A 26,137-nucleotide genomic window follows, 5' to 3' on the forward strand; every position below is an offset into this window, starting at 1 on the left:
ACTACTCTTATGAATTTGAATTAATTAATAAATTGTATAGGTGTAGTGTGTAATTCAATGACTCATACACACACAAAAAAAAAACCAACGTAAAACAGTGTTAATACAGTTTGAAGTTGAAAAGCAAGTAATGTCTATTTATTATGTTCTCACTATTTTGCATTATTTGTTATGTACTGTATATATCAGCAATGTATTGAAATGTCTGAAGATCTATCTGATAAGTACTAATTGACTACAAGAAAATATCTCAACAGTACTTAACGTTTGTTGTTGTAGGCAATCTAGATGACGTTATAATCAATTGACCGTTTAAGATCATACTTAATTTACTACTGATATTACATACAATATACGTAGCATCCAGTTTTGTGTTTTGATAAAGGACTTGCCTTTTTATATTTTGCTCACAGTTCAGTATTTTTTGTGATTTCACTTTTTACCACTCGGCCTTCAACATGTTCAATAATGAGCAAAACTTCTATGAATCAATTAATACATCAAAAAATTAAAAAAAAACTTTAAAAAAAAGACTTTGATTACCTGGAAAAGGTTTTGACCTACACTTTAGTCTTAAATCTCGCTTGTGCCAGTCGCAAATTATTCTATTATCTTTGTAACTCCATTTCCGTTCTGAACACTGATTGAGGTCTACTGAATTCCATGGACATTCTATGTTTTTTAGAACTGTTGGTGCAATATCTTTCTTATAATAATTCTCTCCGTCTCTTCCATTATCCACATCAATAATAATATGTCCACCATGACTGATTTAAAAAAGAAAGCAATCAAATAAGAAACATGAAATAATGAAATAATGAAAAAAGAAATTTAAAAACTACAATGATTACGCTTACAGTACTGCTCTTAGCACATTCCATATTTTTAAACTTATATTTCTATTTTCGTGCATGTGTTAGATTCAGAATATGTGTCTGTTTAGTTTTATAAAGCTCCTTATTGAAAGTAGTTATTCCATTACTTTGGCTTTTTTTATTTCTTCATTTACCAGATAGCACTTTACAGGTCTATGACACCCCTATAAAAAGGTATAAAGGTTTTTCATATTTCACGTCACGTAAAGAGAATTATAAGTTGTCTGATAAGTCATTGTTTTGATTATGAATGTGTAAAATTGTCTTCATAATGTGCAAACAATATTTAGTTTCATTGCATGTCATGCATCTTGTATGCATATGTCATATTGCTATCTTACTTACTATTCTGTCATTGTCTGGCTGTATTAGAAGACATATGGTTGATACTGTATTTCAATTCAAGACCATACACAAAATTGGGCTGTTTGGAATATATACACGTTTTGTCAGCTGTCAACCCTCCCCATGTGTCTTAAGCCAATGTAAGGGAACACAGCAATACGCACAGTAAAACTCAGTTCAAAAGAAGTCTTATTCCGATGTCAGAATAAGTAACACAAGAAATTAAGCAAAACGACAAGTACTATATATACCATGGTTTTTACGAGTTAACATATTTAAACAAACGAATCCGAAGGATGAGTCTGTTTAAATATGTTAATGAGTAAGACACATGGTATATAAAATTTGTAATATAAATGAAATGATTGACAGCTTCAAGACCTTCAACTAATATTAGAAATTGATCACGTTACAGTTTTATCCAATGAAATGGAAGCTCGCGCAAGTCACTTTTGCGCTTCGTGTATGATCGTCTGTGTATTTCATGTAATAGAACCCCTGAATTTGCAGAAAGTAAAGAAAATGTCGGATTTTCCCGATTTTTTTTTAGTTTTGCGCCCCGTTTATGATTGTATGAGCAGGTAATTTCATAATGTCATCCGACAAGGATTAAATGATTATTCTAATGACGGTAAGAATTGTTTTTCTTTGTTTGTTTTCAATGTATCATACAAATTAATCATATTTTACAGAATTTTCATCTGATTGAAAAATGTTCATCTTCCGTTATTTTATTAGATTATTTATTAAAACACAATTTTAATGATAAAACAATATTTAAACAGTGGCGGATCCAGGGGGCGTAGATAGTGTACGTCCCCCTAATTGATTGCAAAAAAATCATGTTTTTGTCACAGATATTTGTAGCTGATATTTATTCCTTTTTCTATAGGTACCCCCCTTTTTATATAGAAATTTAATTGAATTTTCGCAAAGGAAATGATAGTTTTACATTTTATTTTTTTTCAAAACTGAAAGAAGAAACATTTAGTAATTGTTTCCAAAATTAAGAGAATTCGTAACAATCCTATAGTTTGAAAAGGGTTTCTAAAAATGTGGTACACATAATTTATTGTTTTTTCTTATAAAATGAAAACAAATGAAGATCTTGAACTTTTAGTACGTTTTACGGTTTCCTATATATTTTAGAGGCGGATACATTAAAAAAAAGGTGGAGCTTCATTGAAAATGAATATGTTATACCATGGCTGAAGCTCCGCCTTTTTTCCTTTGGATTTTAGTTGAGTTGCATATTTAATTAGCAAAGTATGGTACAACATAAATTTGCATATAATATACCATGGTTTTCCCTCACCACACTTTTTAAGCAAATTATTTTATAAAAACATCAAAGGAAAAAATCCAATTTATGTTACAAGGATACATACACTAACAAAGGACTACTACTTTTAGTTACTGGCATGCCAGCATCATACCACAATCTGTCTTTGAAAAATCATTACTTACGTAAAACCTAACATGTGACAGAACATCGATGCCTCAGAGGTACCCATGTATGCCCCGCATACATATCCCCAGTACCCGTCTTTAAAGTACTCAAGTATATCTTTATTCCATCCTGCTTCTAGTCTAAACTTCACTTCTGGGACTGAAATAAATTCAAAACATTGATCAAACCATACATGTCGTTGATACTCATGACTCTTTATATCTTTAGAAAATTGAAACAAAACACACGTACTTATGAGCACTTTCCAAGGTTAATTATTATCATCAATATAAGCTGAGTTTAAGTTCGGTTGATTGATATGTTAACATACCGATTTATGTGACTGTGTTCTCATATAATGCAAAAAATCGTGCGAAGCCTTTTTATGGAATAATATATTTTTTAAAAATGAAAATTCTTTACTGTGCCTTCAGGATATAGCGATGCGCACCTAGCTTGAGATAAAAATGTGAGCTACCAAATATTTATAGAATGCTTGATTTGTTATCTTTCATTCGATATTGACACAAACTAAAATATGTGACAATCGTAAGGTCATGTTGCCGTCTATATCGAATGAACAGCGTAGATAGTTGATGGTAAGATAATCTATTCCTAATACTAGCTCAACATAAAATACATATTTAAAGCAATAAGTATACCGTGCTTTTTGGTTTAAACCAACATTAGGAAAAATATTCTTATACACATATATCTTGTCTCCAAAATTGAACATTGAAATGTAGTGTTTTCAAAATTTTCAAGACTCGATGGAATTATTACAATATTTAAAACATTGCATATAATTATAAGATCTTCAATAATAATTATATTGTAAAAGAAATCAAACTAGTTGATGCAATTTAACACTCTGAAAATAAACAAAAAAATACTTTATCTTATTTTTTTTAAATATATATAATTTAACATTGCATTTGTCTTGTCATCCTATTTGCAGAAAAAAAACCTTGGTTTTCGAAAAAAACATAGTTTTTACATGTTCTAGAAACAAAAAAAATATTAGTATCGGAAATCACTTGCACTAGTACTGTGTCCAGAGGTATTGATTTCACAGGTTTAATTGCCATGCATATAAACGTGCTCGAACTATTACCAATTTTATTCTTAAGGAAAAATGTTTAAATATCTAATAGTTAGTTTTTATGTATGTTGTGTTGTTGTTTGATTTTTGTTGCACTTAAGTATTCTGTTGTTTCGCTGTTTCCCTCTTATAAGTTTAGTTTGTAACCCAGATTTGTTTGCTTGCAATCGATTTATGAACAGCGATATACTACTGTTGTCTTTATTTATACATATTTTACATTTTAATTGATATATTTCTTTCTAATGTTAATAAAATTGGTTGTTTTTCCCTAAATTTAAAATCATTTTCGTTACTAAAAATTAAAAAGACAATCTGAACCATAGCAATTAATCTAAACACCTTCAACTGGTTCTGTCCGGCATTTAACAACTGCTGGTCCTCCACCAAGGGAAATCGTGTCCTTCTCACTTATCCAATCAAATTCACAATCCTGTAAATCATTGGCAAGTAAAGGACATTCTATGTAGTCTATCCATAGTGGGCCCTGTCCGGGAATGTACTTATCATAGATCGGTACTCCGCCATACCTAGATAATGGTTGATTTAAGTTAAACTATACTTGACACACTCGCAGTGTGTTATGCAAACGAGTGTCCCAAACACAGAATTATCACATGTATAAGTTTTGTTTATTATTTTTCCCGAGAGAGATCATTTACCGGGTTTGAATTAACATGGGCGACACGACGGGCGCAACATTTGAAGCAGGAAATTCCTACCTTTCTTGAGCACATGAGAGCACCCCTATATTTTGTTGGGGTTCGTGTTGCTTAGTCTTTAGTTTTCTACGTTGTGTCTTTTGTACTGTTCTTTGTCTGTTTGCCCTTTTTTGTTTTGATCTATAAGTTTTAATGTCCCTCTGGTATTTGCAGCTGCAGTCTTATAATTCTGCCCTGCAGTATATTTGCCAGATATAAATAACACATGGTGATACTAATGATAAGCCGACAAGTACATCCATTTCTTAACTAACGAAGGACATACATTTATATACACATGGAAAAAAGTATTGCAACACCTAATTGAAATTGAAATTAAAAAAACACTCTTTATTTTTTTGTGATATAATTTGGTAAAATAGAAGTAATTAAACATTATTTAAGTATCACCTGAGTTTAATCAATAAATATCGACTCGATAAGTTTTTATCCGCACATGCAGCTACTGTACCCGTAAACAGCAAAACAATAACCAAGTTTTTTAAGTTATGTGATTGACACCTTGTAATGGGTCCTTGACAACTTTTAACTGCAGCACGATGGCATATTATCAGCATAACAGAAGCAGAGATGTCGTTGTAACAACCGAACGTATTGTTGGTCATCACCATTCCACTATAAGTCGTTTTGAGAATAAAAAGCAGGCAATAAACGCTGTTAAAGACCTTCCGAGATAATGAAGACCCCTTATACCATTTGCTAGGGAAAATCAAGCATAATGAAGGTTGGTCAGAAGGAAACCCATTGCATACAAGACAATCCTAAAAAGAGAGTGGTGGCCATCCAGGAAACTTTTAACAAGAACTGTTCGAGATCGACTCATCGCTACTGGTTATCGTGCGATAAGACCATTTCGGAGACCTTTGCTAACGAACAGACACACAGTTTTCCGTATCCAATGTAGTGCAGAGCTCGCCAAAGTTGGAAATTAGCATCGTGGAGGAAGATCCAATGTTCAAATGGAATTCGGTTCATCTTCCTTGACCCGATCGTAGCCCGGATTTTAACCATATCGAGCATATTTGGGACACTATTTGGCGGAAAGTGCGCGAAAGGACACCCCAGTTCAAACACTTCATGAAATAAACAATGCCCTTCATCAGAAATTGTTGCAGCTACCTTAGCAACAAATTAGTCGATTTATGGAAGCAATCAGAAGACGTTTAGATGCGGTTATCCGTTTGAATGGAGGCTGCGCACAAAGTACTAATTCTTAGGCGTATAACGATCAACCATGATGTGAACAGTCATCTGAAGATTAATTTTGAAATGTCTGACATTGCAAAGTTCGACTACAGTAAAAGTTGTAAAATGCATTTTTTTGTACAAATAACACTTCATTTTGTTATTAAAATTGTGGTTATATGAATCATTTGTTTTTCAAACATTTTTTATTCATTGCAATGCCAATGTTATCATAAACTATGTTTCAATAATATTATACACATATTTTATTATATTTCATCCAAAAAAGAGGCTGATTTTTCAAGTTTTAAAAAATCAAGGTGTTGCAATACTTTTTTCCATGTGTATATATCATATTTAGCTTATTGGTGAATACAGTCCAGGCAAAGTGACCTCGATTGCAAGAAATGCGGGGTTTAATTCACACTTAGAAAGGCAGTAAATTATTAGTTTTACTGTTTCATGGCAGTTTATCAGACGATGTATAAATAAGAAATATCCTTTCATATTTGCATGCTGCTTTTCATCTATATTGACATGGATGATGATATCAATTTCGGAGTTGACAAATGATAAGTTCTCCAATTTTGAAAAAAAAGAATCGGATTAAGGTGTAATACCACCAAATCATGGTACGTCACATCCGGTTGCATACGAAAGTAGGCCTAAAAAAATATTCCCTTGAATTTGACAGTTGTAGAAAATTAACCCTGCATTTCAATGCACTTAAATTTTTCTGAGTCGTAAATATGTATGTTGGATGTCTGAAAACATCATTCTTTTTTTATTTGATGGTCTTATAAAATATTTTGGAACGTTAAGGTTACGTAGTTACCAAAGCAGGTAACATGTAAATAACAGTGTAAAAATTGGGTTGTTTACTTCCGGCGATGATTATTTTCTTATATGCAATGAAATGTAGTGTGAAATTTTCACTGTATCACTGGAAAGGATTAAACTTTACACATGCAAAGTATTTCTTTGGTTGAAATAAAGGTAAATACTGTACAATTTTTTTAAAAGTGCCAATTTAACAAAGACTAATAGGGAAAAATCAATGGTGGTATTACACCTAGTTAGGGAAACTACATATGCACTCGTGACCTTATTGTACTTTCATTTTTAAAAGTTATTAATAAACCAGTTCATACATTGTAAACATGGACTATTCGGAATGGATTTAGACACAGAGAGCACGTTTGAGGTAAAATTGCCTTGAAATGAGGGTTTACGGGTGTTTTCTAAGTCAAATGAGTGGACAGACAAAGCTGTATTTAGTTTACTGTGTTAAATTTTAAATTACCCTGACAGATTTGTTTATACAACATGTGATTTTTTTTATTTCAGTGTTAACCATGTTCTGAAGAGCATTCTGTTGAAAAATCTCATATGTGAATTAGTCTGCAGATGACACTTCAGCATTAAAGTAAGTATCAACTATCATCATGTTTTTTTGGTTTTTTTTGGCCGCAAAAGTTTACAATTTGCCATTGTGCCGTCTACATTTTGCACAGACAATAAATCATCTAAACACTTATTTGCCCTGGATTTATACACATCAGAATCAAGTCTCACATACTTAAACTTTATAATTCTTACCAATTATTTTTTTGTACCAGCATTCCAAGGGACATAACCCTTTTTAAAAACATTTTGAGGTATTTTTTTATTACTCTTTCTCCCCATTTTCTAATGTAAAATACAAGAAAGTGGACTCTTTGTGTAAATCTATTAGAAATATACTGTTATGAGTAAATAAAAAGACTTTGATACCAGTAACAATAAATGATTGACTGAAAGGGAACCGTTATTTGTCTCACTAGGCGAACAGACCAAAAACTTGAGTTACACATAAGGGCTTATAGAAACTTCCGTGTAGACTGTTAACATTTATAGAGACAGTTCTTTCAGCTAAAACACTTTAATTATTGATTTAACATTACATTTATTTCATTTTTGTGGGGAAATAATCACATTTGTTTTAATTTTTAGACAAAAGATATCAAGTTTTGATGAAAAAGGAAGGAAGGAGGAAAAATGTACCAAAACAGACCAAAACAGACCTTCAAATGAACTCTAAAAGGTGCAATAAAATTGTTTATCATCTTAAAGTTGTCTTTTGTATTCTATATAATTGTTTGAATGCATAGATCATGAGTTTATGATCAGATATTAGTCAACACTGCATTTTATAATAATACACTGAAATTAGGATTTTTCGAAGAAATTAGACTGAAATTGCCGTAGGATATGGCCTTACATTATAGTGATTTTCTCTGAAACTATAGCTCTGACTGAGACAAAACTTGACAGTTATGCTTGAAATAACTTGCAATTGGAGGGGAAAAAATTACATTAAGTTTATTTGACATTTAGGTGTTCTTTAGGTGTAATACCACCAAATCATGGTACGTCACATCCGGTTGCATACGAAAGTAGGCCTAAAAAAATATTCCCTTGAATTTGACAGTTGTAGAAAATTAACCCTGCATTTCAATGCACTTAAATTTTTCTGAGTCGTAAATATGTATGTTGGATGTCTGAAAGCATCATTCTTTTTTTATTTGATGGTCTTATAAAATATTTTGGAACGTTAAGGTTACGTAGTTACCAAAGCAGGTAACATGTAAATAACAGTGTAAAAATTGGGTTGTTTACTTCCGGCGATGATTATTTTCTTATATGCAATGAAATGTAGTGTGAAATTTTCACTGTATCACTGGAAAGGATTAAACTTTACACATGCAAAGTATTTCTTTGGTTGAAATAAAGGTAAATACTACAATTTTTTTAAAAGTGCCAATTTAACAAAGACTAATAGGGAAAAATCAATGGTGGTATTACACCTTAATAGAATTTGCAATGTCAATAGCTTTGATTTGTTTATAATTTGGTAATCTTCTGATTTCTACCAACAGTAATAGAAGACCATTTATTTGTTGTTTTTTAATACCACTTTATCATTCACACAATACTTACTGATACCCCAACATTTTGCAGAATAAATTCGCTCCTTGATAACCAAACCAACGATCATTGATAGTTCCCCAAGTATTGTTATGCAAAATTTCAACTCGTCCTTCGTGTTCTTCGTTTAACCCTGCTAGTCTTATTTGCTCTCCTGAATTGCCTAAAATAAAGTATAATCGAATGAATAAAGCACTAAGTGCCTTAATTTGCTTTCTAATATATAACACGTAAACACATATGTCTTGATCCAAACCCGAATGCTATCAATTCATTGACATTTTTCAAAAACATCGTCGTCAATTGCGTACTTTCAACATTGATTTTTATAAGTGTTAGGTACACTACATCTCTGCATTAGGATGTTTTGACCTACACAATTAATAAACGTTTGGTGTAACACTATCCATTACAATGTAGTTAAGCATTGGGTAAATGACTAACATGACCCTAAACAATAATTGGAATAGTAAGTATAAAGTTCTTCTGATTTAAATGTGGAAGATATCATTTGTATGTATGTGTTAATGGATCTTCTTACATAATTAAAAACTTTAAAATACTCATCTGCACATTGAAAAAAGCTTTCGACTCATATTTTAGTCCTTGTAAATGCAATATCACTTAGTTTTTGGCAGTCTATTAGCAATTGTTAATGTGCACATTGAAAAATTTATGCGAGGGAAACATTCTTTTTAATCTCCCGTACTGGTTTTTGAGCAAATAACAATTTATACCTTCGTAGTTATGTAAAACCTAGCCAAAGAAACGTGTAGACACCACAATATTCAATCAAATAAAATGTTGATATTAAATGTTATTTTCATTTGTTTAGATCATATTGCTCTCAAATAAAAATATACATTCCATCATCTTTTATTATTTAAATTCATTTTCACTGTTTTGTAAAGTTGTTTTTCCACTTACTTTTTTCTGCATATGTCCAACATCTTATAGACAAAATGTTCCATCTATCCCATCCAAACCACGAACGTTCTGTCCACTGCATATCACTACACTCATTTAAATGCGATGCATTTTCTGGACATGAAAAGTTTTGTAAAATTTCTGTTGTAATGTCAAGACGACCAAAACTAGTACTTTGAAGAATATCTGTTGTTTTATAACTCTGACCACCATACCTTGAACAAGGAGTATTGAAGGATTAGCAAAACATATATTTTGAAATACCTAGTTGTAGATGTATGTACTGCTTGTATATATGTCCTGCAAAGTGACCACTTATTGATTTTTATTACGTCATTTACATTTATAGTTACAAAATGGTGTAGCTAGCTTTTATGCGGTATGGGCTTTGCTCATTGTTGAAGGTCGTACGGTGACCTATAGTTGTTAATGTCTGTGTCATTTTGGTCTTCTGTGGATAGTTGTTTCATTAGCAATCATGCCACATCTTCTTTTTCATATTGTAATAATGTTTATGTATTCGACGCTCCATTGTAAATCGATTCCAGAACGAATTTAAACAGAGTGTTTTATTTAAAGCCTTAAAGTGTAACCCTCATAACATGAACCTAAGCAACAAAGGAGTTACATCCGAAAATCTGAGAAAAAAATGTGTAGGAAATTTAGCATCTTGTTAAATTTTCAATAAAACTTTAAGGACTGTGACGTGTGTGTTGATATTTTTTTTCTATACGTATTCACCTATCGATTAATTTTTTATTGTCTATTGTGGTGTTCATTTGTCTTCGAATAATACATTTTCCCTTTGTTATTATCCGTATATTTTTGATAGGTAATCATCAGATATGTGGTGCAATAAAATGGTATACAGAAAATGCTCTTTAAAATAAATGGTGACCATTTTATTTTGTTCACAGCAAAATAATTAAGATAACATACTGAAAGCCAAGTGTTTTACAAAGAGCGTTGACTTCGGACTGACCAATTCCTAAAACGAATCCCCAATGGTCAGTTAGGAATACTTCTACAACACCTTCTCTTAAATTCTTGACATCCTCTCCTGGTATCATCAAACGGACAGGTACATCTGGAACTGAAATACAGAAAGGGTAAAAATAACATGTCTGATGGTTCGTTTTGTACATTTTTAAAAACAGAAAACGAGTTCATAGAACATCTCTTTTGGAATTGCATTAATAAATGATAATTTGTACAGGATATTGATAACTGGTTTCATTCCTGTTGAATACGTCTCCAAAAGGTGAAATCAATATACCTTTTTGTGCAAAATATTCAATATAACAACCAATAAAACATGTTATTTCTGTATAATAAACAAAATATGTATATTTGTAGAAGCTTGAAAAAGAATCTCTTAGTGCAAGCAATTAACATAAAGCAGAAATATATGTGAAAATTAGAAATAATGATAGTTGTAACTAAAGAAATCGTTATAATGTTGCATTTAACACTGTTTTAGAAAGCGATTAACTGGATAATTCCTTTTAATATTTAAAAAAAAAAATGTTCTTCTTTATTTCTATTTCCACTCCTATTCGAGCATGTGTTTAACATAATAAAAATAGAAATAAAAGTAAAATATATTTTAAGACATTTTTACATCATGTACATTGGTAATATATCGTGAGATTCCATTATACTTTAAAGAATTAACAATGTTTTGCAGCTGAGTGTTATTAGCCTACGTTAGTTTACAAGACAATCATTTGGCCTGACATATTGATTATACACTTTTCGACAATCCTCAACATATTGTAACTTACTTTTCACAGGTTCAAGCCTACAAGTTACTCCAACCACATGTGCCAGATAACATTTAGATAGTTTCTCCATGTTACACTGGCCAATATCTGTGACATTTGGTGAACAACTAATTCCATTTATACACATTGGATTTCTATTTTTCTTGTGCCTCCAAAATTTATAACGAAATATACCACTCTCTTCATATGTTATTCGTGGTACACCTCCATATCTACAAATGAAAAAGGTGTGTCAGCTTTTATACGTGTTTTGTTTGCAGCAAACCTGCATTTAACGCTTAGTATAAAGAAAAGGCTATTGCAAGGAATATATCTAACATCTATCGTGCGTACAAATGCTCACAAATACACAAGGAAGCTATTAAACCAAGAGTTCAAATGTGAAGATGAAATCATTCCTTCGTAAATTTTACGGACGCCATCACGAGTTAATTGACCTTTTTGGGAAAACCATTTCACAGATGATATCTGATGTTTTCCGTACGTCGTAACTACAACCCCTTCCCTTTTCATGAATGTGACCTACCGAATTAGACTATTTACAGGGTTTGTAACAACATGAACAACACGATGACCGCCACATGTGGAGCATGTTGTGTCATGTGTACTATTATTTGTTTGTTTTCATTTTTACCCATCTCGTTGTCAATTTATTTTCGAACTATTGGTTTGACTGTCCCTTTGATATCTTTCGTCGCCCCTCTTTCACTATTAAAATAGACGCCTTAAAAAGCATAAATGTCTGATAATTTATTTTTTTTTCAGCCCAAATTGACTTCTGTGTTCTTGTTGTATAAATGCTTCTTGAGGATACAGATATAGTGAAAAGGGTGCACATATGTGTGTGCCGACGTTGTAAACGTCCCCTGCTTTACTCGCATCATCAACCATGAAACTTCAAATATAGAAAAAAAAACGAAAGATAACATGTATATTTCATGATGGTCATATAAATTTTTGTCCTTGATTTAAATGGATTAAATCAAAACCAATATTTAACTTAATCTACAATATGAGTACATTCACATTTAGTCCGGCCGATTGGTGCAGATATAGAGCAGAATTGCTCACTTGATGAGGAAAGCATGAAACTTTGCATGGTAGTTCTTGGTAATATACCCTTTGATTTCAGCTATGGACCCACTCTGAAAAATCCAATATGGCTGCCATTTTCAAGATGGCGGAAAAACGGTATAAAATTCAAGATTGTCCTAAAAGTATTCTATATAATTTCGGAAATTAAAGTAAGGATTCTTTAAAAATAGACTTTATGTTCTTAAATTTGTTATCAATTAATTCTAAAGTATAAAACAAATAATTTTGGTATTTCTATAACTCATAAGTTGCAAATATAGCTGCATATACAAAAACAAATAGTGAAATTCAAAATGTTAATCAATATCATAATGTTACATGTTATTGTAATTGTTCTTTAAACGCTTTCAGTTTTAATGGTTGGAATGAAATAGGTTGAAACGAGTCGATTGACGTTAATATAGGTCGGTTAAATGTGGTGGAATAGTAGGTAACTCATCTGAACATTTAGGCAGTGCCGAGGGCACCTTGTCTCGTGTCTCATCAATGCCACGTCTTACGTCACTTATCGCGTTTGCATCTGCCGTACCCACTACATCGTCAAAATATTCTATGTAATCAATAGGTGTAACTTTCTTCAGGCCGATTAGACGATTGCCATCATTTAAAATGGTTAAGGGGCAACTCTTTCCTTTTCCAACTACGTGCGTAACCAATTTGCAACATTTCAGCGAGCATGGTCCTAAAATGCAATCCTGGTCAGCACTTTTATTAGTTTTAATGGTAACAGTCATGTTTGAATTTGGCGGGACTGTGATGGTTTGTTTTATGGAAACTAGCTGAGTTTCCACTATTAACAAATGACGCATTTATCTCTTTATTGTTAATGGTAATTGTGGGAGTACTCAGGTTTATCACTGCGATCAGTGTGTCAAAAATAACTAGCCTAAGTATAACATAGTCTGTTAATGGCTCTTTGCGCACATCCCATTGTATGTTTACTCTATTAATGTCGATAGTCGTTCCTTATAATCTTCTCAATAACAAGCTGTTAACCCAAACCACGTAGCGTTACGTTCTCCAAATCTCCATTTTCTACCGGAATTAATTTCTCATTTACTAATGTTATCATTTCAGCAGTGCCCACAATCATGCTCTCATTCTGGTCATGTGTAGTACCTCGTACTACTAAGCTCTTTCAAATTACTCGTCTGATGAAAATATTGGACGAGGCAGTGGGCCTCTGTTCGATTTCGTGATAAGATGATGTTTCATGGCCAATAGAATTTGGAATCTGAGTTGTCCTACTGGCCCGCCCTTTTGCTCCATTGTTGAGGTTACACTTTGATTTGCTCCGCGTATCCTGGTGAAGGTGACCGTTGTCTGAAATATTCGGGATTTCTGGAGTTTGTCTGTGGAGATGCTAACCGATGTCTTTAGGGACTATATGATCTCTTGCTTAGTAGGGGTGTTGCTGATCGATAGGCATTAAGCTTGGGTGTACTTACCGCGATTGTATTGCTCAAAAGATCTTCCACGTTTATATTGATCAGGTGATCTTCCATTGAACTGGTGATCTTCCATGATTTTTTTATCAGAAGAACCGAGATTATATTGATCGGCCAATCCAAAGTTATGCTGATTGGTTGAAAGCATAACATCATCTAGTTTTGTGACAATATGTGTGAGGTTATGCAACTCATAATCCAAAGAACTGCTTATATTTTCTTTATCGGTGGTCGATGGTCATAATTGGCACTTTTTTATCCATGTATCGCCATCTGGTTTGCTTTTGAGGTTTTCAATTGTTTTAACGCCTTATTGAATGTTTCTGGGTTCCTCTCTATTACATACCTTGAAGAATCTTTGTCTTTACATCCTAGACGGAATATTTTGGTTCCAATCTGGTTTAATCGTCTTCCTTGCCGAGGCGCTGCTCCAAATGAATGCTTTTTTAAGGCCTAGAAATCATCATCGGTGATTACCATGCGAGCGTACCCAAAGCCAACATCGGCCTGGCAATCTGGGGCCTACACACATTTTTTTCTGATTTCCCATTGTCATCTACCGTGAGTTCGTTCAAATTGGTAAATGAGCGCCTCCCAAGAAATGGATCCTCTTCAATTGAGGTTTTGAATTTTAGGCAGCTGTGGGCTTCGGCTCCGGTCCCTTGCACAAAGATTTTCTTGCCACATGGTATATTCTCTCTCCAGTGAAGAGTCTGAAGAAGAGGTGTTGTCACACTCTTTTTCATTCCTCTGCCCTTTCCTGGATCGGTCAATGGAGCCAACTTGATGTTATGGGAAGCATATTAGAGCTCCAGAAGCGGACGAGGTTGTCATAATTGGAGTGATAAATGTGGGATTTGCCATTGCCTCGACGGGGATGATACCGTTAGTAGGCACTGCATTCAACATTGGAGAAACTTGATAGAATACATTTGCAGCTAATTGTTTCTGTAATGGTGTGCTGATCTAAACCAAATATTATTGACTCATAGTACATGGTTAGTGTGCGTAAGAAGACACATAAAATTGAGAATGGAAATGGGGAATGTGTCAAAGAGACAACAACCCGACCAAATAAAAAACAACAGCAGAGGGTCACCAACAGGTCTTCAATGTAGCGAGAAATTTGCCTGATGTTCATATGATGAAATCATAATCTTTCAGTCAGTTTAATTGAAGTCTGGAGCTGGCATGTCAGTTAACTGCTAGTAGTCTGTTGTTATTTATGTATTATTGTCATTTTGTCGGCGGGGTTAAACATGTTTGTGAGATCTCAACCCTCCCCCTATACCTCTAACCAATGTAGAAAAGTAAATGCATAACAATACGCACATTAAAATTCAGTTCAAGAGAAGTCCGAGTCTGATGTCAGAAGATGTAACCAAAGAAAATAAGCCTTTTGCTAATATCCTTGAATAGTACTAGAGGTTTATAGTATGTTCTTAAATGGAGATTGTTGTTGAATAATTTGCACTGTCTCATGCAGGGCCAAGGGCCCTGACATATAGGACTTTTGACTTAAGGTAAAGACACCTTCAACAGAGTTGGCGCTGTTTATGGTTCATGCGGACTACAATTGTGGAAAGACCCACGGCATTGATTTTGATGTGTACTTTTCGTAAACTTGCGTTGTACTGGCTAAGGTCAAATTTGGGCTTAGATGATGTGTCCATTGCAAAAATATTAACTTCTTTATTTCGATTGTCCACTGATTCATTCACAACAGATGCCAGTTGTTGGAAGGTACCCTGCTGTTCAAATGCACTTTGAAATAGAACTGTGTCTCCTTCCTCAGTTGTTGTCAGCTTGTCCATTCGTCTCACCACAACATTGAATATCTTATTGGTCTGACCATCAATTCTGCCAAGCAATTATTACTAGCCTTGTGGTCTATCCTGTCTTCAGACAGCTGAAGTTGCTGAGATATTGCTTTCACCTGTTTGTTATTGATATATATTGATTGCCTCTTTCTGTTCAGCTTGAAACGTAATGAGACCAACACATATTTTATCTATTCGTGCCTCGCTCTGTTTTATATTGCGGTAAATATCAGCTGTTCTTTTAGCATTTGATTTTCTATCTGTTAAATATTCTTGGTACAATTGTTTAATAGTCATTTCTGAGCTGTCCTCTGTTAAAGCGTCTTCAGCTGTGGGTTTCTCAATATTCCCAAGTGATTTAGTTTCTGCCATTTCAATGTTCTTGTCCTTGTTGTCCTCAATTCCTGCCATTTCACTGATATGTGTTTAACTGATTCTCAATTCACAGTTTAAGGTCTCAAATTGCAAAATATTGCGACCAAGAGATAAGATAGGCACTGAATAATATCTTAAGGCACATAAATCCCAAATCATAGCTTTTATGTGTGACTCAAGACAACAAATAGTGCAGCTTTTAAGAAAAGCTACTACTGCAGCTTTTTATGAAAGCTACTACTTTGTGTATGAAATGACAAGCAAGGCAAAATCAGAAAGGACAGAACTGGGACAGATACCAAATGACACTTTACATCAATAAAATGCTTATATTCAGGTCAATTCTCAATAATGAATATTTGCTTATTTTTCACGGCGGCCATTTTGAAAATAGCCGCCATTTTGTATTTCAAAAATAGATCAAAACAAAATCTTGCTAAGTACACCAAGTCATTCAAATATGTTGATGTCTGTGCACCAAGCATCAAATCCACTGTGGTTTGTGCAATACTGGAAACTATTTTAGAACGTACGGCAGCCATCTTGAAATAAGCCGCCATATTGAATTTTGAGGATGGGTCCATAGCTTATATTGCTCAGTACACAAAAATGTACCATCATGCAAAAATTGGTGCTTTCCTCATAATTTGAGCAATTTTTTCACCGATCGGCCGGACTAATTTAAGGTTCTGCCAAATAACTACTTTGTGGATACGTAAAGAAAAATAAATTTCTATTTCTAACTTGTTTGAAATAAGAAGAAAATTGATAACAAATACTTTAAGTTATGACGAAACTGGGATCACCATTGCAGGAAAAACAACCAAAAAAATAAACATTTACATACAAAACTAAAGACTGCGAAACACAAACTCCCACCACCCCCTTGCCCCCCCCCCCCCAAAAAAAAACAAAAACAAAAAGAAGGGATGGTCTCTGGCTCTCAATGAAAAGTAAGAATAACCCGCTTAACAAGTGGCACCGTTGTGTTGAACATTATTCATGTATAAGTCATTATGTAACATGTGTAATATCACATCAAAGAGAAAGAAGACAGAATTTTCGTGATTGTATAAAAAAGAAAATGTGGACGATTTCACATGGGACAACTCTCCACAAGAGATCAAACGACACAGACATTTACAAATATAGGTCACTGTACGGCCTTCAACAATGAGCAATCCCATACCACATAGTCAGCTATGACTGTTAAACTGTCGTAGGCGCCGTAGTTTGAATACTAGTAATTCCCTGTTTTTACCATTGCATTTAAATGTTTAGAAGCGTAATCTCATTTCCTAGAATATATATTCGACGTCAAGTTTGATCTTGAAACTTAATACTGTAAGAGACAACAAAACGCTGTTACCAGATTGATTGTTCGGATGCAACATAATTTATAAAAAAGAAGATGTGGTATGATTGCCAATGAGACAACTATCCACAAAAGACCACCAAAATAACACAAACATTAACAACTATAGGTCACCGTACGGCCTTCAACAATGAGCAAAGCCCATACCGCATAATCAGCTATAAAAGGCCCCGATAAGACAATGTAAAACAATTCAAACGAGAAAACTAACGGCCTTATTTATGTAAAAAATATGTATATATATATATTAACGTCAGCCAATCAGAAGACGCGTTACATCCAAAATTAAATTATATAAATATGACCATGATCACAGAGTATGACCAAACCCTATCTTTTTTAAATTAGATAAATTTGCAACTTTACCGTAGATAGACATTAAGATAACCGCGGGACCTAAACTTCACTATTTTGAACTTATTGTTTATCAGCTTTTCTGTTAGAGTCAACCCCTCATCATGGAATTAATTATAGCAAGTTAAACTTTCGGAATATCAAATAAACTCGGAGGTCAATACTCAATATGTAAAATTTGTGTTTTTAATTGAGAGTACATCATCTTTATAAGTGATCTTGAAGTTAAACATGTTAGTTGTAGACATGGAGAGTTGCCCATTGGCACTCATACCACATCTTCTTATATCTAATTAGTATGCAATTTATTTAAGGTTCAGTTGATGCATGTCTGCGGATGTAAGATTCTCTCACTGTGTTGAACACTTATTGGTGGTTGTACAATGTTGTAGGCTGTGTTCTGTTCTTTGGTCGGGTTGTTGTCTCTTTGACATATTCTCAGATTTATTAGAAATTTAGTTAGTTGTAATAATTCAAGCATATTGTATACATACGGATATCCAAGAGACCGACACACTAACGATGCCTTAACTACACTGAAATCATAGTAATAAAAATAAGTCCATTTGTTCAACTGTCGAATTTGAATGATTCCTTCGCCTTCCTCTGTATACGATTCTAGTCTAATCGGAGTCAATAGAGATTCTGAAAAAAGATATGACTGCATTTTTACTATACAAGAACACTTCAATATTGCATGTTTGACCTGCAGTGACATTACATGACTGTAATTCATACTGTTGACACATCTGACTAGTAATCGGCAAAATCAAATCGTTTTAGATATATTATACATACAACGTATCACTAAAACACTAAAACATGTATGTGTGATAGATAAATAGAATCCATTAAAAATATTGATCTGTTTTTTTTATTTTTATAATTTTTCAAAATTTCAAATAAACAAATTCTCCAACAAAATTTGAATGGTCAAGGACTCAAAAGAAATACGATTGACAATTCATGAATACCTGAACCCAGCAAATTTAGGTCTTTTGTGACGATTCCGAAACATTTGTATTGGTCAATAAACTCATCATAGATACCAGGATAAAATTTTGTATTTACGCCAGACGCGTTTTGTCTACAAAAGACCCATCAGTGACGCTCAAATACCAAAAAGTTTAAAAGGCAAAATAAAGTACGAAATTGAAGGAAGAGCATATGGGACACATATATTTATTGTGGTTAACCTATTCATTTCAATATTTGTTAGCTCGATTGTCTATTGATTCTTTGTCAGCATTTTCCAAACAAATTCAATTCTTAAAGACAACGGAGCACTAAATTTGGTAACAGTCACTTTTGGTACGACCATCATGCCTTAATTGATAACTATTACGTGCAAGATAATGTATAAAGCATACTTGTCTATATATTGTATAATTGTTTTCAATATTTATCATGTTTATAGGTAAATAATTACATTGTATGTATGTTTCATTATGCTACGATCTTTTGATTGGCGAAAAACAATCTCGCGTCCTTCTAAAATTAGTATGCCCGTTAGTCACATACGAAACATTTTTTTTTACACTTTTCCTTTTTTTGTGGGTAGAATTCATGCTCCTTTTGCTAACATTTCAATTTTCGATGTTGCCTATGATGCTTGATTCATTGTCTAATCTAATCATCCAGGGAATGACATTTTCTATAAATCATTTCATTATTCCATTGGAAGTATTCTTGGTATGATTGAATATTTCATCTAGAAATATCTCTGTTGCACTTGTCTTTGCTGCATTGACAAATCACTCTCCATACATTTGGTGCCCAAGTCTCCCTGTGAATAAGTTATTGAATAACAAGGGGAATTGTCAAGTGAATTCATATCTATAACTAGTTTTATAAATCATAGTTATTTCAAATATTTATGAAAATTATATCGTCAAACGATTACGGAAGATGTACAGTTTTGTCTAGGTTTGTTTCTAAATATTATATCTTTTGAATACCGACCTTAACCTTTTGAAAAGAACTGTAAGATATATTTTGTTTGTGATAGAGACCCATAAATGAATTTTAATTAAAAAACTAGAGAGTTGTTATTATAGAGACACGAAATGTAACGAATAGGCTTCAACAATTTGCAAGCTCAAAGGCAGATATAGAACCTCCCTTTTTAAAGAAGCAAATAAATAATGGATAGGGGTCAATGCATATAAACATTTTACTCCACATGTATAAAACAAAATTCCCACTTTGTTATCCTTGATCTGCCATAGTAATAAATATATATGTATATAAGTACCATTGATGCTTTTGAAGTTTACCTTGAACATGGACTCTATATTGTCTTTCTATGACAGCGGACCATCTAACATTGACACGGCACTTGTAAGTTCCAGAGTCAGATACTTGTGTGTTTTGTATTACAAGTTTGCTGTGGTATCGATGCCGTGGTTGTTTTTTTAACAAGACAGAATATCGTCCATCATCAGTGCCGTTTATTTTTATGTATGCAAATGTTGAATTGTCTATCTTCACCCACTTATTACCGACAAAATAAATATTAAGCATGTTAAGACAAAAATCTCATGTCACTGTCAGACAAATAATTTCAGTATAGATTCCAAATCCCCTTAAAGTTTTATTGCCAGTTAAATAATATATCAATACTTACCAATTTCTTCCAAAATGACATTGCCGGTTGAATAATATCTCAACACATCACAAGATCCACAATATTTTGTAAGTCAAAGATTTCCTCAACGTATTTCGATTATTTTTTTGAAACTATTTATTCAATTTAAGAATCCTGTTATATCAAGACTTGTGAAACATAAGTATTTCTCGTTTCTTATATAGATAAAAAAAACTTCTCTATAAAAGAAGATGTGGTATGATTACCAATGAAACAACTTTAAAAATAAAAGGATCAAATGATAAAAAAATTAACAGCTATAGATAACCGTTCGGCCTTAAACAATACACAAAGTCCATGCCGCATAGCCTGCTATAAAATGTCCCGAAATATTAAATGTAAAACATTTCAATAAGAAGACAACCGGGTTAATTAATGAACAACCAAAAACGAACGAAAATAAATACGTTACACAGAATCAAAAAATAACCACTGAAATATGGTCTTGATACTACAGACATATAAAAATATTACAGAACATGTCCGACTTAAACATGTTTGCAGGCTCTCATTTTATGCCGGTAAAGCTTGATGTTAGGTGTGAGTCAAATATCAGCGTTGAATGCCGTACTTTGACCTATAATTGATACATTTTTATACATTGTATCTTATATTGAGAGTTGTTTACTAATTGGAAATACATATTTTTGTTTATTTTATATTAATATTACAAAAATATATTTCATTGATTAAAAAAGGTTTCATAGCTAACCCACTTATCGCATTGGAAGGTTATACATTCACGGAATATAATGCATATAAAATAGATAAAACATATTTACATTCTTGAATACTAATAATAGCAAAGTCGTTTTTTTTTGTTACACAAGGAAGACTTTCATAAATGTCGTAGGGACTTGCCTTCCCTATACAGGCTTTAACGCTAACATGTTTAACCTCGCCACATTATGTATGTATGTGCCTGTCCCAAGTCAGAAGTCTGTAATTCAGTGGTTGTCGTTTGTTTGTGTGATATATATTTGTTCTTCGATCATTTTGTTTATATAGACAAGTTTTCTCGTTTTAATTGTTTAACATTGTCATAGCTGGGCCTTTTATAGCTGACTATGTGGTATGGGCTTTGCTCAAGGTTGAAGGCCGTATTGCGACCTATAGTTGTTTATTTCCGTTTCAGCAATCATACCACATCTTCTTTTTTATATTTACTTAGAATAATGGTTAACAAGGTATGTACAGTCATAATTCTATACTAAAACTGTTCAAGCTGATCAATTTTCACAAAGTATCTAAAGATTGTTGCAATTTTTTTTTTCTATTCAATTTGTTCCTAACTTTCTTTGTACCTGATGAAATGTTGCTTTACTAGTACTTCTTATTTTTCAGGCTTGTTATCGTATCCTATATCATCAAACAAAACATAAGTAAGACGTACCTCGAAATGAGGTTCTGCATCACTGCGTACTTTACATCTCAGGATGACTTTACTATTATCTCCTATTCTAAAATTACTCACAGAAGGCCATATGAAGTCTAATCCCGTAACATTTGTGTCATCTAGATACAAATCACTGTGTTATACCATGTGTACCAATAAGCTAAAAGTTTATTTTCTAGTTATATACGAGTATTTTCCGTCTTCCTTTTGCTAAGACTATTTTCAGGACATTATTATGTCTATTTTGTTCACACATCGTTGTCAATACAATGAAATTTGATGTTACTGTCATACAACTGAGAGGTTTAGCTAGTTTGAAAACCAGGTAAAAACCACCGTTTTCTACATAAAAAAATGCCTGTACCAAGGCATGAATATGACAGTTGTTATCCATTCGTTTGATATGTGTAAGTTTTTTTTATTTCCCCGGAGTTTATTAATTTTTTGATCTTCCTTTTTTTTATTTCAAAAGGTAGTTTGGGAATATACAAGGAATATACTTATTCATATTTTCAGATGAATCATGAAAAGCTACAGATAACATAAACTGCATGTAAAACAAATCATTGTAGAAAATTCCGCAAGTTCATGTGTTAAGCCAGATGACTAATGTAGGTACAAGGATTATAGTCTTATACGCCAGACGCGAATTTCGTCTACATAAGACTCATCAGTGACGCTCAGCTCAAAACAGTTAAATGGCCAAACAAGTACAAATATGATGAGCATAGAGGACCAAAACAAACACATTATGTAAACATTGAAAAGCAAACTCATGGCATTAGTTCAATACGCAAGCACGTTGCGGTATATTGGTACGTTTGTGAAATTGTCCAAATCAGTTGTGTGGAAATTATTTTTTTGTTTTAAACAGCGGTAACTTCTTTTTTGACTGTTTTCATATTTCCGTCTTATGTCTTCAATCGATTGCTCTAACTTGGCAGAAAACCATGATGACCTACCGTAGAGGTAGCTAGTATCGAAAAAATAAAAAAATAAAATAAAACCGGAGTCAAAGTCGTTTGCATGAAAATAGTTTATCTGTCAGACCTTCAATTGAAGTCCTTAGCTATTCAACAAGGTTTTGCAATATTCATATATGAATCCTCTATTACATGTATTACGAATGACGGTAAAAATCCTTCCAAAATGACGTTAAAGGAAATTTTTGTTAATGACGATAGAATTCAAACTTTTCTTTAGAAGATTAAAAAAAAACATATTGTTATGTTGGGGGGAAATATAACGTGATTCTAAAAATATATTTTTTTTTAGAATCACGTTATATTTTCCCCCAAAAAAACAATAACGATTAATATTTGAAATCACGGTAAAACTATAACCAATTTGAACCGAAAGTTAGCCATGTTAAGTGAAATTCATTTCCTTATTAACTGTGATCTATATAATGATTTTCAAAATGAACTTAACTCAACCATACCAGGCACAGAAACATTTTTACAACTACCACACTGTGAACAATTAATACAACTTTTAATTTATTTTCCAACAGCTAAATATATTTTTCAAGTATTTACAAAACGCATATAATTCATTTATGTAAATAACTTCAGGACTCTACTATGAAATGATTTTATGATTTATATTTTTTTAAGTGACTTATAGGTCGAATGGGCCGGTTGTAAAAACATTGAAAAATATTATTATTATACTGTATATATACGCAATGTCACTATAACAAATCTAACGCATTTGTATTCATATTCGTTAGCTTAAGTTTCCCTTTGACGCCTGATGGTAAAGGACATTTTCTTTAGTTATCAAAGGTACCAGGATTATAATTCAGTACGCCAGACGCGAGTTGAAATTCATATGAAATCGATGTATACTGAATTGTTCATGTAGCACCTTTATACATGTTATACATGCCATTAAATAACCCACGTTAAAAGTCTGGTAATAAAAAATTGCCTTTTGGAAAACAAGTACTACTAAAAATAACCGCTGGTTTTCTGGAAATCTTAAATAAGTATACAATATAGTGCATTGAGTCTTAATTTTGAATGCAATATCATAGACTACATTTATTTTGGCTCAAAATAGTCCGATGGTTTATCAAATATATTATTTACAGTATTTTTATATATAACAAATACTGGATACCCAGACTTTTAACAGTCACTCCACTGGTACAGAATACACCATATTTTGCAATGTTAATTGCAAGACTACAAATGCTGTGTATCTCCTACAGTGTAAATGTGGTAAACAGTATGTAGGCGAGTCAGAACAGCCGTTTCACAAACGAATGAACGGTCATCGTAGCGACTACAATGCAAGCCAGACCTCCCTCTTAGTCGACATTTGAGATCCCCTGGTCACACTAAGACAGATCTCAATCGACTGACCATTACTGTCATTGACCACAAATCTGCTTGGTCTAGGGAGGATAGACTTACTCGGAAAAGATTTTGGATAAGAAAATTAACAACTTTGGCACCAAATGGGATAAATGAAAAGATGTAGTTCGACACCATGCAGTGCTTCACATCTGGGTTATATTACATATTATTACAGTCTCCGTTTCTTTTTCTTTACCTTACTCATCTCTAAAATAAATCTGTTGAATATAACAATTTAAATTGTTTATTTTTTTGAGGGATGTATAAGTACCAAGACACGTCCAACTATTTTACTTTAGTCAAAATTTATTATTATATTTAAACGGCCGTTTGTTTTAAACATCGCAGACTCTAATGTAACTACACTACACTTGTCAAATCTGAAATATTTAGAAATTTAGACCGTTCAGTGCTGTTTATTTGGAATTCTTATTGACGCAATCTTTCTTGTAACATCATAATATCGACACCATTAAAGCTTTAAAATTGTGCTAGTTCACATCGCACATTATTATTTTTATTTAAAGCATATATTTGAACTCTCTGATGTAATTAGTCTATAACCTATGTCATATTCAACAAATTTTTAGAATGGTGCAAGCGTCTTAACTGATGTTCGGTTTGCCTTTTTTTATTGCATAAATTTCAAGATTTAGTAAAAGTTTAATCTAAGAAGACTTAAAGATGATTCATTTAACATCAGAATCTGACTGACGAAGGATATCTGTTATCCGAAATATTTATAAATAATTACATTTATAGTTCCTTTTTATATCATTGGTGTTGTTATGTACACTTTTTAGGCGTTTATATAATTTATTTTATTGTGTACATGTATCGTTACTTGTAACGATCCAGCTCCCACGTGGGAAAAATCGTTGACTATTATTCAGACGTTTGTTATATATATATATGTAGGCAATATAGAAGTTAACACAATGCGTATTATAATGACAGTAAACTTTACAATAATATAATTAAGCTAATATCACTATACTTACAATCTCTTTCAGGAAGTTTATATACCTCATAAGAGTTTGTTTTGCACAAATAGCCACAAAATATTTGAACTAGTAGCCATTGTACTCTGTAGCACATGATGCGCCGATATCTTGATAAATTGTATCCTTTTTATCAACTCTATCAAAAGACAAATACTTATTTTTAAACAACTCTCATGTTATTTAAGTAATTACCATTTATGATCGGTATTAACTCAAATCATATTCAAATTGTTATTGAAATATTCAAAAGCCAATTTCAAAATAACTAATTATCCAAAAAATAAGAACTTACAAGGACTGGGATAAGGTCATATTTAATAATTCCATCATACTTCCTAAAACGTGATCTTAATTGGTTATGTTGGCATTTATTTCATTCTCGTCTGCATGTTATAACAATATTTTAAATGTTTCCATTTCATATAAAAGAACATTGACCTATGGTGGTTTACTTTTATAAATTGTTATTTGGATTGAGAGTTGTCTCATTGGCACTCATACCACATCTTCCAATATCTAATTAATATTTTGAGTTTGATTATCTAAATATGTTTCAATCCAATATTTGTTCTGAGTGTTTACACTTCAAGTTCTGTGTTTAATTTCAAGATTGAAAGACTCATTCGCATTTGTGCTAATCAGACAAGGCAATTTTACAAATGAATTCAGTTTTTACTATAAGAATTATGTTAACCAATTTACAGTTGTATTATTGTAATAGAATATTTTTTTTTTAATTTTCAATACATTAAGCATCTTATTTTAGCCTTATGCACATTACGAATAGCGGTCGAAATAACAGGAAGAATAAATTTTACATATTACATAAGACTGAAAAAATAAAAGCATGAAGATAAGAAATTAATAACTCATTTCCCATCTTTTTTTTCTATTTTCAAAACT

General features: G+C 32.6%; 1 protein-coding gene and 1 long non-coding RNA gene across 3 annotated transcripts; one reads left to right on the top strand and one right to left on the bottom strand.

Annotated features, from left to right (window-relative positions):
* Position 1: 1 nt before the first annotated feature.
* On the bottom strand, positions 2-25,357 carry LOC143084269 (egg peptide speract receptor-like). The gene is made up of 12 exons (XM_076260679.1): positions 25,232-25,357; positions 21,865-21,986; positions 20,101-20,317; positions 18,319-18,469; positions 11,358-11,569; positions 10,513-10,666; positions 9,574-9,788; positions 8,659-8,809; positions 4,115-4,302; positions 2,688-2,829; positions 544-767; positions 2-6 (listed from the first exon to the last, which is right to left on the bottom strand). Exons 1-12 carry the CDS (start codon positions 25,326-25,328, stop codon positions 2-4), a joined length of 1,878 nt encoding a protein of 625 aa, XP_076116794.1. The 5' UTR covers positions 25,329-25,357.
* LOC143083677 (uncharacterized) lies at positions 6,294-7,790 on the top strand. 2 transcript variants are annotated; one of them, XR_012980832.1, is made up of 3 exons: positions 6,294-6,675; positions 7,027-7,105; positions 7,672-7,790. It is a non-coding gene; the product is annotated as an uncharacterized LOC143083677 (long non-coding RNA). The 2 variants fall into 2 exon arrangements; XR_012980833.1 differs by lacking the exon at positions 6,294-6,675 and adding an exon at positions 6,746-6,883.
* Positions 25,358-26,137: the final 780 nt, after the last annotated feature.

The sequence above is a fragment of the Mytilus galloprovincialis genome, chromosome 7 (genome assembly GCF_965363235.1).
Source record: "Mytilus galloprovincialis chromosome 7, xbMytGall1.hap1.1, whole genome shotgun sequence".
Classification (NCBI taxonomy): Eukaryota; Metazoa; Mollusca; class Bivalvia; order Mytilida; family Mytilidae; genus Mytilus; species Mytilus galloprovincialis.

Coding starts and splice junctions, on each gene's coding strand:
- LOC143084269 (XM_076260679.1), bottom strand. CDS start 25,328: ATGTGCTACAGAGTACAATGGCTACTAGTTCAAATATTTTGTGGCTAT. Junction 18,470..20,100: donor ATATAGAGTCCATGTTCAAG/GTAAACTTCAAA, acceptor ATCTTTTTTCAG/AATCTCTATTGACTCCGATT. Junction 10,667..11,357: donor TAGGCTTGAACCTGTGAAAA/GTAAGTTACAAT, acceptor TCTGTATTTCAG/TTCCAGATGTACCTGTCCGT.